This window comes from Pseudochaenichthys georgianus, chromosome 1 (genome assembly GCF_902827115.2).
Source record: "Pseudochaenichthys georgianus chromosome 1, fPseGeo1.2, whole genome shotgun sequence".
Classification (NCBI taxonomy): domain Eukaryota; kingdom Metazoa; phylum Chordata; class Actinopteri; order Perciformes; family Channichthyidae; genus Pseudochaenichthys; species Pseudochaenichthys georgianus.
This window is the reverse complement of record NC_047503.1, coordinates 18,823,113-18,839,797: the sequence shown is the minus strand read 5'-3', so window position 1 is coordinate 18,839,797 and position 16,685 is coordinate 18,823,113. Positions and strand designations below refer to the sequence as shown.

At 42.5% G+C, this 16,685-nt stretch overlaps 1 protein-coding gene across 1 annotated transcript in view; it reads left to right on the top strand.

Moving 5' to 3' along the window:
• LOC117465684 (adhesion G protein-coupled receptor E5-like) overlaps window positions 1-16,685 on the top strand; it is a 39,443-nt gene that overhangs the window by 3,166 nt on the left and 19,592 nt on the right. Inside the window, exons 2-5 of the mRNA XM_034108689.2 lie at window positions 350-424; window positions 2,429-2,575; window positions 2,658-2,783; window positions 3,184-3,330. Of these exons, the coding sequence (XP_033964580.1) occupies window positions 350-424; window positions 2,429-2,575; window positions 2,658-2,783; window positions 3,184-3,330 (495 nt within the window). The remainder of the gene's footprint in view (window positions 1-349; window positions 425-2,428; window positions 2,576-2,657; window positions 2,784-3,183; window positions 3,331-16,685) is intronic.

The window sequence follows — 16,685 nt, the reverse complement described above, 5'->3', positions numbered from 1 at the left end:
TGTAAAAAGCATCATCACTGGAAATCCGGTAATAGCCCAGCAACAAAACTGCATGTGATTCACAACTTTTAGTTTGGAGAAGTTTTGTAATATGTTGCAATTTGCTCAGGGGCAAAGCGCTCTAAAAGGCAGTTGCAACATTTAAAATGGAACACCACTACTGCACAGGGCTACAATTGTTGCTCACATATAGCATCATCACCAGTGTAGTGGCTTCTGCAGCCAACTTTTATAATAATAATTAATAAGAACACCTGAAGTGGGCATTAGTGCACAAGTATGGTTGCTCTGCTTTATACACGTCTTACTTGTCAATGGAACTAAATGACCTTTCTCTCTTTCCCTGCAGGTGTATTGGTTATGGTGAGGGAATGTTTGACTGAATGTTCCATTGGCTTCGACGCGGCAAGAGGGCAATGTGTTGGTAATAATCTGCCATTACCTCAAATGTTAAGCATCCCGTGTCATTGTCTTTGTCTACTATTGCCATTATTGTTGTAGTTAATACAACAGCTCTCAGAGATAAATGGTGTTCCAATGCAATACCTCTTACTGGAGTTGAACAGGAAAAGTAATTTTTTTGTATGACATTCATCTTGTTTTTCCATTTTAGACACTGCTCAGTGCTCTCATTCAGAGTGTATTGCAAAGAAAACATTGTCAGTAATAGATGTTAAAAGATTATTGGATCCTTGCAGTTTTAATCAGCTAACAAAAAGAAATACAATGGAAAGAGGAGCTACAGAAAAAGAGCTAATCAGCTAATCAGAGCTAATTCTTCTGTTCTTCAGAAATTCTTCTGTTGTTCTTTACATCTGTGATCATGTCCATTCTACAGTACTGCAATACTACCTGGTACAAATGTTTGTCAACAGCTTTAAAGTCAAAACTGCTCCACCTGTTAAAAATCTGCTCAAAGATTGTTGGTCAACCCTGTCAGAGACTCTATGGGTGTGTTCACACCTAATAGTCCGCTCTCTGGTGCGCACCAGACCACAGTTTGTTACATTGTTTCATTTTTCAGAAGGTTCGGTTTGCGTTCACACGGGCAAAACGGACTATAAACGGACTATAAACTTTAAACACAAGTAATGTGCTCGGAAATGCTGTTCAACCATTGGTCAGATATTAAGGGGGTACAAACGCAAATCCCGGCAATTTCTAGCGGAGCCTCCGCCATGGAGCATCGGCACTTTCGGCAGGTTATTCTCATGCTGCTGTTAGTCTGGAGATCAACAGACATATGATTATATAATCAGACAACGTCCGTTAAAAAACATTATTACATGGCTTTGTTGACTGTATACAGTTCAGTTTGGCTGAAACTAACTGACAAGACAAGAGCGACAAGAAAACAGCGGTGCAGTAACGGGCAGAAACCCTCCTTTTTACGCAGCGGTCCAGACATAGACATCAGACGGCGAGACATATTCAGTGTGCAGTTACTTTGGCATTAGGGCAGGGATATCTAGATACTTCCCAAGGTTTGACATAATGAATTGTGCTACTTTTAAAGCAAGCAACGATTTTTTCAAATCTGTAATCATGAAGCTCCTCAAAAACGCTATCGAAGCAGTTCCTGCCGTTGCTACGTTAGTTCAAACAGTAACAACGGACTATTTTTCTTAGCGGATGCATGTAAATGTAAATACATACAACTATTTTTTAAATCAATAAAATCATTTTCTAAATCCACAAAAGCATTTCAATTAATATTGGGAGTCATGTCGTTACTTTGTTGAGAATGTGGCCATGTAATAAGCGGGATAATGTGCAGCAGCGCGGTCATTATGAGGAAAAGAACACCTTCATGCCGATCTAGATCCCTCCGCTTCACGTCGGGCTCCTGATCAGCCTGTCGGTGTTCTTTTCATGCTTATCCATGAGAGACGTTCTGCAGTCTGCAGAGGAGGGAGTTTCACCGACGACAGGTGTTCTTACTTTTATGTAGCTGACGGAGAATTTTTACTTTACATGTCACTATTCAACACTTCATTCTGCTTTACTCTTTAACTAAACAACCGCGGATGTCTTGAAAGACTCTTTCGCACTCCTTTGTGCATCAGTCCATCCTCACAGTAAACACAGAGCTAAATCCCAGATCAAATGCACGCTGACGGCTCTTTGAGCATGTTTTCTCTCACTGATTGTGCTGTTATGTTAAATGTTTGTTGTTTGTGTTTCATGTATTGTGTCTGGATATTTGTCTGTTGATGTTGGACATGGAGCTGCTGTGACGCAAGTCACATTTCAGACTTGATCTGACAAATAAAGTAATATCGTATCGTATCGTAATCAGAGGCTGCTTCAAATCAAAATGAAATGTTTTCCATCTACAAATCAAGCATGTTATATTTTGTATTGACCTGTGAGATTCATTGCTTTAAATTGTAATCGCATTGCTTTATGTGTTTGTAACCAAATCCAGATAGGAATGAGTGTGAAGAAGCTCCAGGCATTTGCCGGGGAAACGCAGATTGCTTCAACACGAATGGTAGCTTCTTTTGTCGTTGTCAACAAGGCTATGTACACAGTAAAGGGCTGGTGAACTTCACACAAGATGGAAGCTGTCAAGGTAAGCCTGTGCATGACATTATGTTTGATCTGTGTCTCTTTGTTTTTAACTGTTTAACATATCTTTTCACTTCTTCTGTCAGAGGTAAACGAGTGCATTAGTTTTACCAATATCTGTGGTCCCGCTGCTCAGTGTACTAACCTGATGGGGAGTTACAAGTGCACCTGCAACTTAGGCTACTCCAAGAGTGGCTTAGGCAACTGCATGGGTGAGTGGTGTGTTATTATTATATTGTCGGTTATATACAAGCTTGTCTGAGAAAAAAAGAGACGTGATGTTTCTAATAAATAACAGTACCAAACAGTGTTTACAAGTACAAGTAAAACGATGTCTCTGTAAATCTCTTGGTTGATTCTCAGAAAATGAATTGTTAACTATGTGAGTAAGTGATTTATCATGAAAACATATATATGGTTCCAGATTGAGACATTTAAGGAGTTAAAGTAATATAAAGTAATATCGTATCGTATCGTAATCAGAGGCTGCTTCAAATCAAAATGAAATGTTTTCCATCTACAAATCAAGCATGTTATATTTTGTATTGACCTGTGAGATTCATTGCTTTAAATTGTAATCGCATTGCTTTATGTGTTTGTAACCAAATCCAGATAGGAATGAGTGTGAAGAAACTCCAGGCATTTGCCAGGGAAACGCAGATTGCTTCAACACGAATGGTAGCTTCTTGTGTCGTTGTCAACAAGGCTATGTACACAGTAAAGGGCTGGTGAACTTCACACAAGATGGACGCTGTCAAGGTAAGCCTGTGCATGACATTATGTTTGATCTGTGTCTCTTTGTTTTTAACTGTTACAACCTTCCAAAGGCTGGAACAAACAGGGAGGCCACACAGAGTTTAATGCCAAATATATATTTATTTAACAGATTGTTGAAGAACACCTCTGATGTATAATGTGGTAAGAATCAGACTGTCAGTAGTGTGAGCAGTGTGTGAGTGTGTGGAAGGGTGTTGAAGCATGTTGGAGGGTGCATCAAACCTAACACAGGCTGTAGGCTGAGGTTGCTGCAGCATGCCAGGATCTGAATCAGAGAGATTGATCCTTGCAGCTGGGCAACCTTTATGCCTTCTGGTGGCTCCGCCTCTAGATGGGCGGGCACAAACAGGACGACACTCCCAGTACCTGCCAGAGGACAGCAAGGCAGGGAGCACAGCCAGGCAGACGGGGGGAGGGGTCGTCACACCCCCTCCCTTAAAATGGAGGACCCACTAGGATCCTCCAACCTGAGGCACAAAAACACAACCACCAAACACAATAGACACAACAAAAGTTAACCTTCAAATGTTCGTACAACCTGCAAGCACATCTGTAGCCTCTTGCTCAACCCCTCAGCAACTTTGGTACCTAAGAAGCATTTTAAGAGAGGGCAAAACAGAAAAAACAGACACCCCTGCAGGGAGAAAAACACTAGTTAACCTAGGAGGTTATAGCCCTGGTCATGGCATCAGCCACTGTATTATCCACACCTTTGACATGCCTGATGTCCAGATGAAAAGGCTGGAGGAAGAGACACCAACGCATAAGGCGTTGATTTGGATTCTGGAGCGAGTGCAGAAAGGTTAGGGGGTTATGATCTGTATAGACCACCAAGGGCCCAACTCCACTCCCAACATACACCTCAAAATGCTTTAACGCCCAGATGAGTGCCAGTGCCTCCTTTTCAATGATAGAATAGTTTAATTGATGAGAGTTACATTTCTTAGAGAAGAAACTTACCGGGCATTCGGAGCCGCTCTCATCAACCTGCGCGAGTACAGCCCCAGCTCCAACCTTACTAGCATCCACATGAAGAATGAAGGGCTGGTCCATCTGGGGAGCTGCTAGGACAGGAGCCGAGCACAACACCGTTTTCGCAGCCTCAAAAGCCTGTTGACATTGAGGAGACCATTCAAACTTGACCTTAGGACTGAGAAGAGAGGTGAGGGGCGCAACCACCGTAGAGAAATTCTGACAGAACCCACGATAGTACCCCACCATGCCCAGAAAACGAGAGAGTTCTTTTCTGGTTGTGGGAACAGGGAACCGGTCAATTGCCAGCACCTTTGCCCTCACTGGCTTAACCTGTCCTTGGCCAACTACTTTACCCAGGTAGGTGACCGTTGCCTTAGCAAACTCACACTTTGCCAAGTTAACCGTCAGACAAGCCCAGGCAAGACGTTCAAACAGCGCATTAATGTGTTGGAGATGTTCCTCCCAAGTGTCACTGTATACCACAACATCATCCAGATACACAGCACAGCCAGCAAGACCTGACACCACCTGGTTCATCAGGCGTTGAAACGTGGCTGGGGCATTTCGTAACCCAAATGGCATTACGGTGTATGAGTAGGGTTGGGTACCGAGAACCGGTTCCGGTTCGGAACCGGTTCCAACATTTAGATTCCAACGGTATCATTTAGAAATGTGAATTTCGGTTCCGCTTTTCGATTCCTGAGGAACTGTTTCTCGCAGCTCTCCGTAGCCTGCTGCATGACTGCGGCGGGGCGGGAAATGTAGCGTTGTATCTACATTTCCTACAGTGTAACCTGAGACCAGGGCCGGCCCGTCGCACTGGCATTATAAATGTTCGCCTAGGGCGCCAGATCTGTGGAGGCGCTGCGCTGACAGCTCTGGGAGAAAAAATAAATGTTTTGACCGTTGGGGCTCATCCTAATTTTCGACCTTGATGTAACAACATTCATAATTAAGTAAATGTAACACCCTTTTCACCCCGGTTACACTTTTCATTTGCCCTGTACGATGGGCGCTGCAAGTGATGAAAATGGGGGATGTTGGCTTATCTGGCAACCGCAGCTCACAGCCAAAGTGCGCGTGAGCGAGGGAGAAAGGGAGGGTGCACTGGAACCGGCGCTGTTGTTATTAGCATCTGGTGCTAGCTGCTCTTACGGAAGAAGAAGATGTTTCTTCAATGATGTGGAGGGAGAGTCCTCTCCAGTCTGACTGAGAGGCTGATAACTACAGCTCAGTGAGGTAAAGGACTCTGAGTGTTTAGATAGTTCACTTTAGTCTAAGTTATCTCAGTGGGTCTCAAACGTTTTGATCACAATTTATGTAAACACATATTTCCAAGGCTCTCCTTTATAATTATTGGGATAAAACAGGTTTGAAATCATTCCAATGTATACTATAGGACAGTAAACCAGACATATCGTTTTAAACTGGAGAGATAAAAAGATATGCATAAATAAAATAGTAAAATAAGATATGAATGAACAACAAAAATAAAATGCATTACATGTAGGCTATTTGTTATTTAATTATTAAAATGTAAACTGATCTTTTTCATATGGGTGTTTAGAGTTGTACCCCCTAGATCTAGTCTCTAGTAATTCTGCGTGTGCACCAGATTGAAGCATTTTACTTCAAAATGTTCAAACATTTCTTCCCGGTATGCCTGAGAGGCAGATATGCTTGTTTTTCTCAACAAGAACTGTTTTTAAAAGTTGGACTGTTGCAGCTTCAGTGGTTCTCAGGTTAAAGTTACATAGCAGTGAATATAAACAGACTGATTAATGTGAATATTACTTTAAACTAACCTGTGTACAAGTTTCTCAAATAAATGTAATTTTTTTGGTGGAAGAAGCATGTATCATTTTTTTACCCTGCCCCTCAAAGAATCGGAATCGAGAACCGTTAAGAACCGGAATCGAAAAGTAGAATCGGAATCGGAATCGTGGAAATTCAAACGATACCCAACCCTATGTATGAGTACAACCCACTGGACGTGATAAATGAGGCGATCTCCCTAGCTCTTGCCGTTAACGGGACCTGCCAGTAACCCTTTAGCAGGTCAAATTTACTGACAAACTTAGCAGAACCGACCTGGTCCACACAGTCCTCCATGCGAGGGAGTGGAAACGAGTCAGGTTTGGTCACTAAATTCACCTTGCGGAGATCAGTACATGGTCTAAATGTACCATCTGGTTTCGTAACCAGCAAACAAGGAGAAGACCAACTAGAAGCACACGGCTCAGCGATGTTATTCTCCAGCATATACTTAACTTCTGCCTCTAAATGCTCTCGTTTGTCCGGAGACATGCGGTAAAAACGCTGTCGTACCGGTTTAGCATCACCCACCTCAATATCGTGTTCTATAAGGTGGGTGCGAGATGGAGTGTCTCCAAACAGGCAGGGGTAGTTTTTAACTAGATCGACCAACTCTGTGCGCCGCGGTTCGGTTAAATGACCCAGCATTCCACCCAGATTAGCCAGTGACTCCGAATTCTTAAGCCGTCCTCTCAACAGACCATCATCTGGGGAATACTCCTCTTCAACCGTAACCCCTGCCCCCACATCCAGAGATGGTGACGGGCGACCCACTGTCACCACTGCAGCATCTGAGGAAACAGAACAGACCACACCTGGCACAGGTTTACGGGAAAAATACGGTTTTAGCAAGTTTATATGGCAAAACTGCACCGACTTCTTCCGGTCAGGGGTCGCTATCAAATAGTTGAGGTCTGACAACTTCTTGGACACTGTATAAGGGCCAGAGAACTTGGCCTGAAACGGGGAGCCAACTACAGGCAGCAGTGCTAAAACCTGATCCCCAGGACTCAACCCACAACGTTCTGCACATCGATCATAGAGGCTTTTCATGTTAGTTTGAGCAGACTGTAGCTTTTCTCTTGCCATTTGATTAGCCCGATACAAGCGGTGTTTGAAACCATGGACATAGTCTATCAAACTTGACGGGGCCTTCTTGGCTTGCCAATCCTCGTGTAGGGTGGCCAACGGGGCCCTTACATTGTGACCAAAAACCAGGTCATTAGGGCTAAAACCCAAACTCCCCTGTGAAACCTCCCTTGCCGCCAGCATCAACCAGGGTAACCCTTCTTCCCAGTCACCTTCCAACTCCGTACAATATGAACGGAGGAGAGACTTCAAGGATTGGTGGAACCTCTCAAGTGCTCCCTGGCTCTGAGGATGATAGGCACTTGACTGTGAATGTTTGATATTCAACTGCTGTAACACCTCGGCAAACAACTTTGAAGTGAAGTTAGTCCCCTGATCTGACTGGATGATCTTCGGGAGACCAAAAATAGTTATAAATTGTGTCAGCGCTTTTACAACTGACCTGGTGGTGATATTCCTAAGGGGATAGGCAGCAGGATAACGTGTAGCCTGACACATGACTGTAAGCAAAAAGTTGTTCCCTGCTTTGGAGCGTGGTAATGGTCCAACACAATCTACAATCAGATGCTCAAATGGATTACCAACAACTGGAATTGGATACAGAGGCGCAGGTTTAATGACCTGATTTGGTTTGCCAGTCAACTGACAAGTGTTGCAAGTTTTAATGAAAGCAGCAATGTCTTTCTTCAGCAGTGGCCAGTAAAAATAACGGCCAACCCGATTATATGTTTTCTTCACACCGAGATGACCTGCAATGCCATCATGAGCAGTCTGAAGCACAGTGAGTCTTAACTTACTGGGTAACACAACTTGCACAACTTCCTCACCCATAAAACAATCTCCCTGGGGAACCCACTTTCTCACCAACAAACCGTCCTGGAGAAAATAACCACGGGCTGTACTTCTGAACTCCTCATCCGGAAGAACTTGGCTGTACAGAGCCTGCAGGGTGGGATCGTTCTTTTGCTCTTTCCCAAGGTCGCTACAAGACAAAGGAAAGGTAGGCACAGGAAATACAGATTGTTTTTTCTTATCTTTTGTAAGGTCACAAACAATACGGCTGGCAGCACGTGTTACTGCGCCGCTGGCAGGCATCACAGAAGTGGTTTTGGGGAACTTGGCACCTTCTACCTGGGAGATTGGAGACTCAGGCCATACCCGATCACCAGCCAGGTCATTTCCCAAGATGATCTGTATGCCCCCCATAGGTAGAGAAGGACGCACTCCCATGACCACTTCCCCTTGCAGCAGACTGGAGACTAATGTTAGTTTATGCTGTGGAGCAGAGAAGACGGTTAATCCCATCCCCCGGACCTCAACACTGGAACCGGTGTCTGTTTTAGGAGAGAAAGGTAACACAGAACCAACAATAAACGAGTCCAACGCCCCTGAGTCCCTTAATATCTTTACCGGTACTTTCTCTTTACTCCCGACCAGTGAAACAAACCCATCAGACACAAAAGCTTTATAACCAGGGTCTATCTCCTCATGTTCACTGACAAGAGCCTGAATTACCGATTCAGATAAGGAGGACTGAGTGTGTTTCCGCACAGCCACAATGACATTTTCCCTTTCTACTGTACGTAACGATGCTACAGCCCCAGACGCTTTTGCCGACACAGGCCCAGGCCTGGACTTTCTCTTCCACTCAGGACAATCGTTTCTCCAGTGTCCTTTATTAAAACAGTAATTACAGACACGATTGGGGTCAAACTTACCCCGATTCCCATGGTCAATCCTAGCTGGAAACTTATCTTTTCCTTCTGAAACACCTTTACTGAAATGAGCCCCCGCACTACTCTCTTTGTATCCCGCATCTCCACGACTACGGCTGTCGCCAAAAAACACCTTATGGGTCAGAGTAAACTCATCTGCCAGCTTGGCTGCCTCTGAAACTAAGTTTACTTTCTGCTCATTAATGTAGGTAACAACACGGTCAGGCAAGGTACCTTTAAATTGCTCAAGCAAGATAAGCTCCTGCAGATCTTCCAGAGTTTTTACCTGTGAGGAAACACACCAACGGTTGAAACTAGTGGTTAAATCACGAGCAAACTCCATATGTGACTGCTTCTCTTTTCTGAGTAACCTAAAACGCTGTCGATATGCTTCAGGTACTAACTCAAATGCCTGAAGTACAGCAGCTTTCACCAACTGGTAATTGCTACTGTCTTCAGCAGTCATGGCAGCGAAAGCCTCCTGGGCCTTTCCAGTGAAGACACACTGCAGCAGAAGGGTGCGCTCAACATCAGACCAGTCTCGTGCCTCAGCTAGACGCTCAAATAACACAAAGAAAATGTCTGGGTCCTTTTCGTTGAACCTCGGAACTATCCTCAAATTAACAGCAATATCAAATGCTTGATTTGCAGTCTCTGCAGCTCTCCTGGTCTCAGCTGGAAGCTTACCTTCACTCATCAGCTCCAATCTGTAGCGCTCCAAGTCTAGTTTTTGTCTAACCTGAACTTGAGCGATCTCTGCTTCCTGAAGACGGGCATTTTGTCTCAACTTTTCTATCTCCACATCACGTTCAAGTGTAGCATGAGAAGCTCCTTCTGTTCTTTAAATGACAGTCCAACCCCAAGTCCAGACAGGACTGGAGCCACACCTGAAACATTACCTGACTCAATTGACTGTTGGGAGGTAGGCCCCAGAAAGACAGACAAAATACTTTTTTCCACTAACTGTGCCTTTATTTCTACCAACACGCCTCTTTATTCAACTTTTTGGGAAGTTCAAGACCGTAATGGTCAGCCACTCTCAAAAGCTGATCTTTTTTATAAGTACCCAACAAATCCTCATTTGGGCACTCAACAAAATCTTCATTAGAAGCCATTTAACTGTTTACCGACCAAGGCAAGGTTTTTCCAGCAGTAACTGATAGTGAAAGACAGTTTTACATATGGAGACCCCACTCCTCTGGCTAACTGCCTTACCAAATGCTTACTGACTCACTCACCCCTAGTCTTCGTGTAGAATTGTGGTAGGATTTTAAGCACAAAAGCCCAGTGACCCGGTTAATTCTCAGCAATTGAAAATCACCTAGGCAGTCATGGAGTGCACCCGAGCAAATGCTCTAGCCACTTACTACACAAAAATAACAAACAAAAACAAAAAGAGGTTCAATGGAGACAGCTTGTGTCTCTCATTGCTTATACCGAACAGGAATAAGGGTTCCAAACATTTGACAGCCTTTAACACAAAACAGCAATACCGGAAAACATAGCTTGCCTTGGACAGAAACACAACTGTGAGTAAGACCAGTTACTTAGACCAGTGGTTCCCAAACTTGTTGTGCCCAAGGCACACCAAAGGACAAGTAAAAATCTCAAGGCACACCTATTGTGTAAAATAGCCCTTATAACACGTGTTATCACTCATATCATGTAAAATATCTGTACATTTGCATAATTATTTACTAATGCCAAATAAAATGTGACAAAGACAACTATATTACTCATGAAATATTTATTAACGAAATATTTCAGAAATTAATTTGAAACGTTATCAAATTAGGCTTCATCAAAGCAGCAACACACTCATTTAAACCAGACAGGTCACAACATTAAAAATTAGACAAAGGAAATTCAGCACAGAGAACTGTCAATGCAAGGAAGCTGCATTGTCCATGGTCCTGAACTACAAATTATAAATGTAACATTTCAGCAGAGATGGGGTCGTTACTAAAAAAAAGTAATACATTACATATTACTTTTTTTAAAAAGTAATATATTACACTACTTCGTTACTCTCTACATAAAGTAACTCGTTACTTTACTCGCAGGGCCGGCCCGCCCCTCCCTGCAGGCAGATCACGCAGACTGCTAAAGTTTCAAATGTTCTCTTTAGTTCAGTTTCCATTGTCGCATAAGACTGATCCAGATCCTGAATGTTTTCCTATCTGACCGTGGCTGTCCTCTGTCTCCTGCTATCTGTATATTTTGCGCAGTCTATCTCTGCTCACTCTGTTGTGTCGGTGTGTTCTCCTGCGTGTTGTTGTACGAACTGCGCATGCGTGAGTGGCAATAACTCTCCTTACCAGCAGGCGGCGGTAGTGTGTATTTGTCATTCAAAACAGGCAACAACCGGAAGACAGAGAAGAAGAACAGACTGTGATATAAACAAACAACAAATAGCGTGTGCGGTAGCTCCACCTTAGCATGTGTTCTTTGCAGGTGCTTGTTGAGGTTTGACGTGGTGTTTCCAGCAGTGGATAACAGCTTCTGGCCTGGACACAGTTTGCACCTCACCGTCACATTCCTGTGTATTCTTCGGATGAACTCAAAATAATGGGCCTCGAGAGTTATCGCTGCTCAGCCATGTTTATGCAGCACTGCACGTGGAGATGTGGACGCGCAAATCGCGCATATTACGTACATATAAACCTACAAAGTACTGATATAGTAAATTAAAAAATAATTATTTTTGTGTAGTTGTATATTGCAATAATAAGGTATGGTTGTCACAAAATCCCACGGCACACCCGGACTTGCCTCACGGCACACCAGTGTGCCGCGGCACACCGTTTGGGAACCACTGACTTAGACAGTAAGATCAACCTGACCTATTTTCCCCTACAAAACTCAGAGTCAACCAACCAGCTGTGTGAACACTCCCTGACTGAAATAGGTCACCATGTCCTTTATCCAGCACCAGAAGTGATCTCGGACGAGCCCCCACTTGTTACAACCTTCCAAAGGCTGGAACAAACAGGGAGGCCACACAGAGTTTAATGCCAAATATATATTTATTTAACAGATTGTTGAAGAACACCTCTGATGTATAATGTGGTAAGAATCAGACTGTCAGTAGTGTGAGCAGTGTGTGAGTGTGTGGAAGGGTGTTGAAGCATGTTGGAGGGTGCATCAAACCTAACACAGGCTGTAGGCTGAGGTTGCTGCAGCATGCCAGGATCTGAATCAGAGAGATTGATCCTTGCAGCTGGGCAACCTTTATGCCTTCTGGTGGCTCCGCCTCTAGATGGGCGGGCACAAACAGGACGACACTCCCAGTACCTGCCAGAGGACAGCAAGGCAGGGAGCACAGCCAGGCAGACGGGGGGAGGGGTCGTCACATTAACTGTTTAACATATCTTTTCACTTTTCACTGTCAGAGGTAAACGAGTGCATTGGTTTTACCAATATCTGCAACTGCATGGGTGAGTGGTGTGTTATTATTATATTGTCGGTTATATACAAGCTTGTCTGAGAAAAAAAGAGACGTGATGTTTCTAATAAATAACAGTACCAAACAGTGTTTACAAGTACAAGTAAAACGATGTCTCTGTCAATCTCTTGGCTAATTCTTCTGTTCTTCAGAAATTCTTCTGTTGTTCTTTACATCTGTGATCATGTCCATTCTACAGTACTGCAATACTACCTGGTACAAATGTTTGTCAACAGCTTTAAAGTCAAAACTGCTCCACCTGTTAAAAATCTGCTCAAAGATTGTTGGTCAACCCTGTCAGAGACTCTATGGGTGTGTTCACACCTAATAGTCCGCTCTCTGGTGCGCACCAGACCACAGTTTGTTACATTGTTTCATTTTTCAGAAGGTTCGGTTTGCGTTCACACGGGCAAAACTCAAACGGACTATAAACTTTAAACACAAGTAATGTGCTCGGAAATGCTGTTCAACCATTGGTCAGACATTAAGGGGGTACAAACGCAAATCCCGGCAATTTCTAGCGGAGCCTCCGCCATGGAGCATCGGCACTTTCGGCAGGTTATTCTCATGCTGCTGTTAGTCTGGAGATCAACAGACATATGATTATATAATCAGACAACGTCCGTTAAAAAACATTATTACATGGCTTTGTTGACTGTATACAGTTCAGTTTGGCTGAAACTAACTGACAAGACAAGAGCGACAAGAAAACAGCGGTGCAGTAACGGGCAGAAACCCTCCTTTCATCATCCACGTTTTTAAGTCCTTAAGGCAGTCTTGAATTTTATTTAGATGATTAATTTCATCAGGCTTGATTGATAAATATAGTTGAGTATCATCCGCATAACAATGAAAGTTTACAGAATGATTCCTTATAATATTGCCTAACGGAAGCATATATAATGTGAACAAAATAGGTCCGAGCACTGAGCCCTGTGGCACTCCATGGCTAACTTTGGTTTGCGTGGAAGATTCATCGTTAACACGTACAAACTGAGAGCGTTCAGATAGATAGGACCTAAACCAGCCTAAAGCAGTTCCCTGTATGCCAACTAAGTGCTCTAGTCTTTGCAATAGGATATCATGGTCGATAGTATCAAATGCAGCACTGAGATCGAGCAAAACAAGAATAGAGACAAGTCCCTTGTCTGAGGCTATTAGAATATCATTTGTGACTTTAACCAGAGCTGTCTCTGTGCTATGATGTGTTCTAAAGCCAGACTGAAAATCTTCAAATAAATCATTGTTTTTTAAGTAATCACACAACTGTTTTGCGACCGCTTTCTCAAGAATTTTTGAGAGGAACGGAAGATTAGAAATAGGTCTATAGTTGGCTAAAACCTCTGGATCGAGGTTGTGCTTTTTAAGAAGCGGTTTTATCACTGCTACTTTGAATGATTGTGGAACATAGCCTGATAATAAAGACATATTCATAATATTTAATAAAGAAGTGCTAATTAATGGAAAAACTTCCTTCAACAGCTTAGTTGGAATTGGGTCTAACATACACGTTGATGGTTTAGAAGAGAGAATCATTGAATGTAATTGTTCAAGGTTAATGGCTGAAAAGCATTCTAGTTTACTATCTAGTGTAATATTAGAACTTACGTTTCCGGGAGCTGTTGATAACACTATACTGGTCGAAGGCAAGAGGTCATTAATTTTGTTTCTAAGAGTAACAATTTTATCGTTAAAAAAGCACATAAAATCATTACTACTGAGTGCTAAGGGAATAGAAGGCTCAATGGAGCTGTGGCTCTCTGTCAGCCTGGCTACAGTGCTGAAAAGAAATCTTGCATTATTCTTATTCTCATCTATTAATGAAGAGTAGTAGGCTGCTCTCGCTTTACGCAGTGCTTTCTTATATTCATTGAGAGTAATATGCCAAATTAAACGAGATTCTTCAAGTTTAGTGGAACGCCATATCCTTTCAAGTTGTCTAGACTTTTGCTTTATTTTGCGGGTTTCGGCATTATGCCATGGAGCTAATCTATGTTGTTTTATTTTCTTCTTTTTCAAAGGAGCAACATAATCTAATTTTATTCGCAGCGCATCTATAGCACTATCAACAACATGATCAATTTGGGGTGGTGTACATTTTGTATAAGTTTCCTCCCCTACATGCAGACATGCTATTGTGATTCATTTAATTCTTTCTCATTTGCTAGACAACTCAATAATAGTATTGCCTGCACCATATGCTTCTGAGGTGTAATGAATGGGTGTGTGTTTACTTTATGAAAGAGTAAGGACTCCTAAACTGGTCACCTTTGTGGTGTATATTTTGTCTTTAAATTAGCTGTTTTATTTAACCAGCATTAGGCCATAGGGACTTGGCTTGGCAACTGGAAGGTCACCAGTTCAAGTCCTGGAAAGACCAAGTGCTACCGAGGTGTCCCTGAGCAAGGCACCGTTCCCTACACTGCTTCCGGGCGCCGTACATAATGGCAGCCCACTGCTCCTAACACTAGGATGGGTCAAATGCAGAGAAACCATTTTGTTACATTAGTGCACTACGTAATGACAATAAGTTGAATCTTCTTCTTCTTCTTCTTCTTCTTCTTCTTCTTCTTCTTCTTCTTCTTCTTCTTCTTCTTCTTCTTCTTCTTCTTCTTCTTCTTCTTCTTCTTCTTCAATAACATTACAAAAATATAAATTACCTTTAAAGTCCAATCCCACATTACAGAGCTAACACATAATGTTAACAGTTGAAGGTTTCACTCTCTCCCTTTAAATGAGTCTGACATTAAAGCAGTGTTTCATGAATTTAACTTCTGTTAGACAGCTATCATACAGAATAAATATTTACTGTGAATGTATGCAAAAATGTATGGCATATAGCTGTCTAACAGAAGTTAAATCCATTTCTCACTTATTCTGACAATACTTAACCCCAAATAAAATAACCCAATAAAAAGAGTTGTTAAATAATAGTGAAGTCACGTTGTAATAACAATAACTCATCTCTCTCGAGTTTTGTTTTTGTGATTTGCCAAAAGCCACTGTGTCAAGGGTCCTACTTGGTTTGCCGTACGGAGTTGTCCAATAGAGAGGCGAAGTCCCGCCCATCTACTTCCGGTCCATGGGACCTTTTTTCGGAAAAATAATGTATTGAAGTCAATGCAGAGAGCAAACTTATCTTTCGATCCCGTTTGATTTGTGCCATGAATTACACATATGATGTTTGTCAATCTTAAAAAATAATTTCCATGTAAAAAAGTCACAGTTTGTCATAAAACTGTTGAAATATAAGACTATGAAAAATACGCAACTAGAAAGGCTACAAATCCTAGTCGCGTAAGTGATGTCACAATTGTTTTCCTCCACTAAGAGATAGCTAAGATCAGCGTCATATAGATATAATCTATCTATATGACGCTGGCTAAGATAAGATAACTTTAACAAGATGCCTGTGTGCTTAGTACCAGGTTGTTATCATACCAGAAATGGGTGTTGCTCGTTCTTTCGCTTCCCGTCTGATGAAAGGACCAGGAGTGGCTGGATCAAGTTAGCTACCTACCTAGCTAGTAGTAGTGATGGCAAAATGAAGCTTTGAATGAAGCATCGAACCACTTGGACAATTGTGTCGGAAATAGGTTCATTTCTCGAAGCTTTAGTTACAGCGACCTCTCCTGGCGAAGTGCAAGGCTGCAGTGGGTTTAATGTATCTTTGCCTTGAAAAATATTCGATGCACACACACACTAAGACTGAATATCATGTTCTATTTGCAATTAAAGATTGATAATTGTGTGTATTGGGTTATTGAGAAGAGACTAGAGAGTGCTGGACATTTGTTTGGGCTGAGAGGGCCTTTTATCAGTTATTAAAGTATTAAAGTTGAAAGGCAATGATTAAAAGTTTAACTATTCCGGGCTTTGAACCAGCTGCGCAGAGGACATTGCCGCACCCTGGCCGCCGGCTCTATCCACTGGGCTATCTATTCCTTAGACCATCGAAGTGTTTTTAAATTTATATTACTCATTTTCTTTTTGTTCACAGCTTCTCCACATTTCGAAGTGTTTCACGAGCCATAACGACCTATCTTTCTTCCTGGCTTGCTCTATAATGATCCAATTCAAATGCAATGCCAACAACAATTCAACAGCAACAACAACCCACACATTGCGCATTGTTTAGAGCGGTTATAAAGTGTTGAAGCGCTCAAATTTGAAACGGTTTCAACCTGTCACCTGTCAGAATCGAGACGAGGCAGTGCATTGAATCGCTGGTTCGGACGTCACATGTCACGTGACTTGAATCAGTTGCTGCTTCGGACATCACATGTCACGTGATTTGA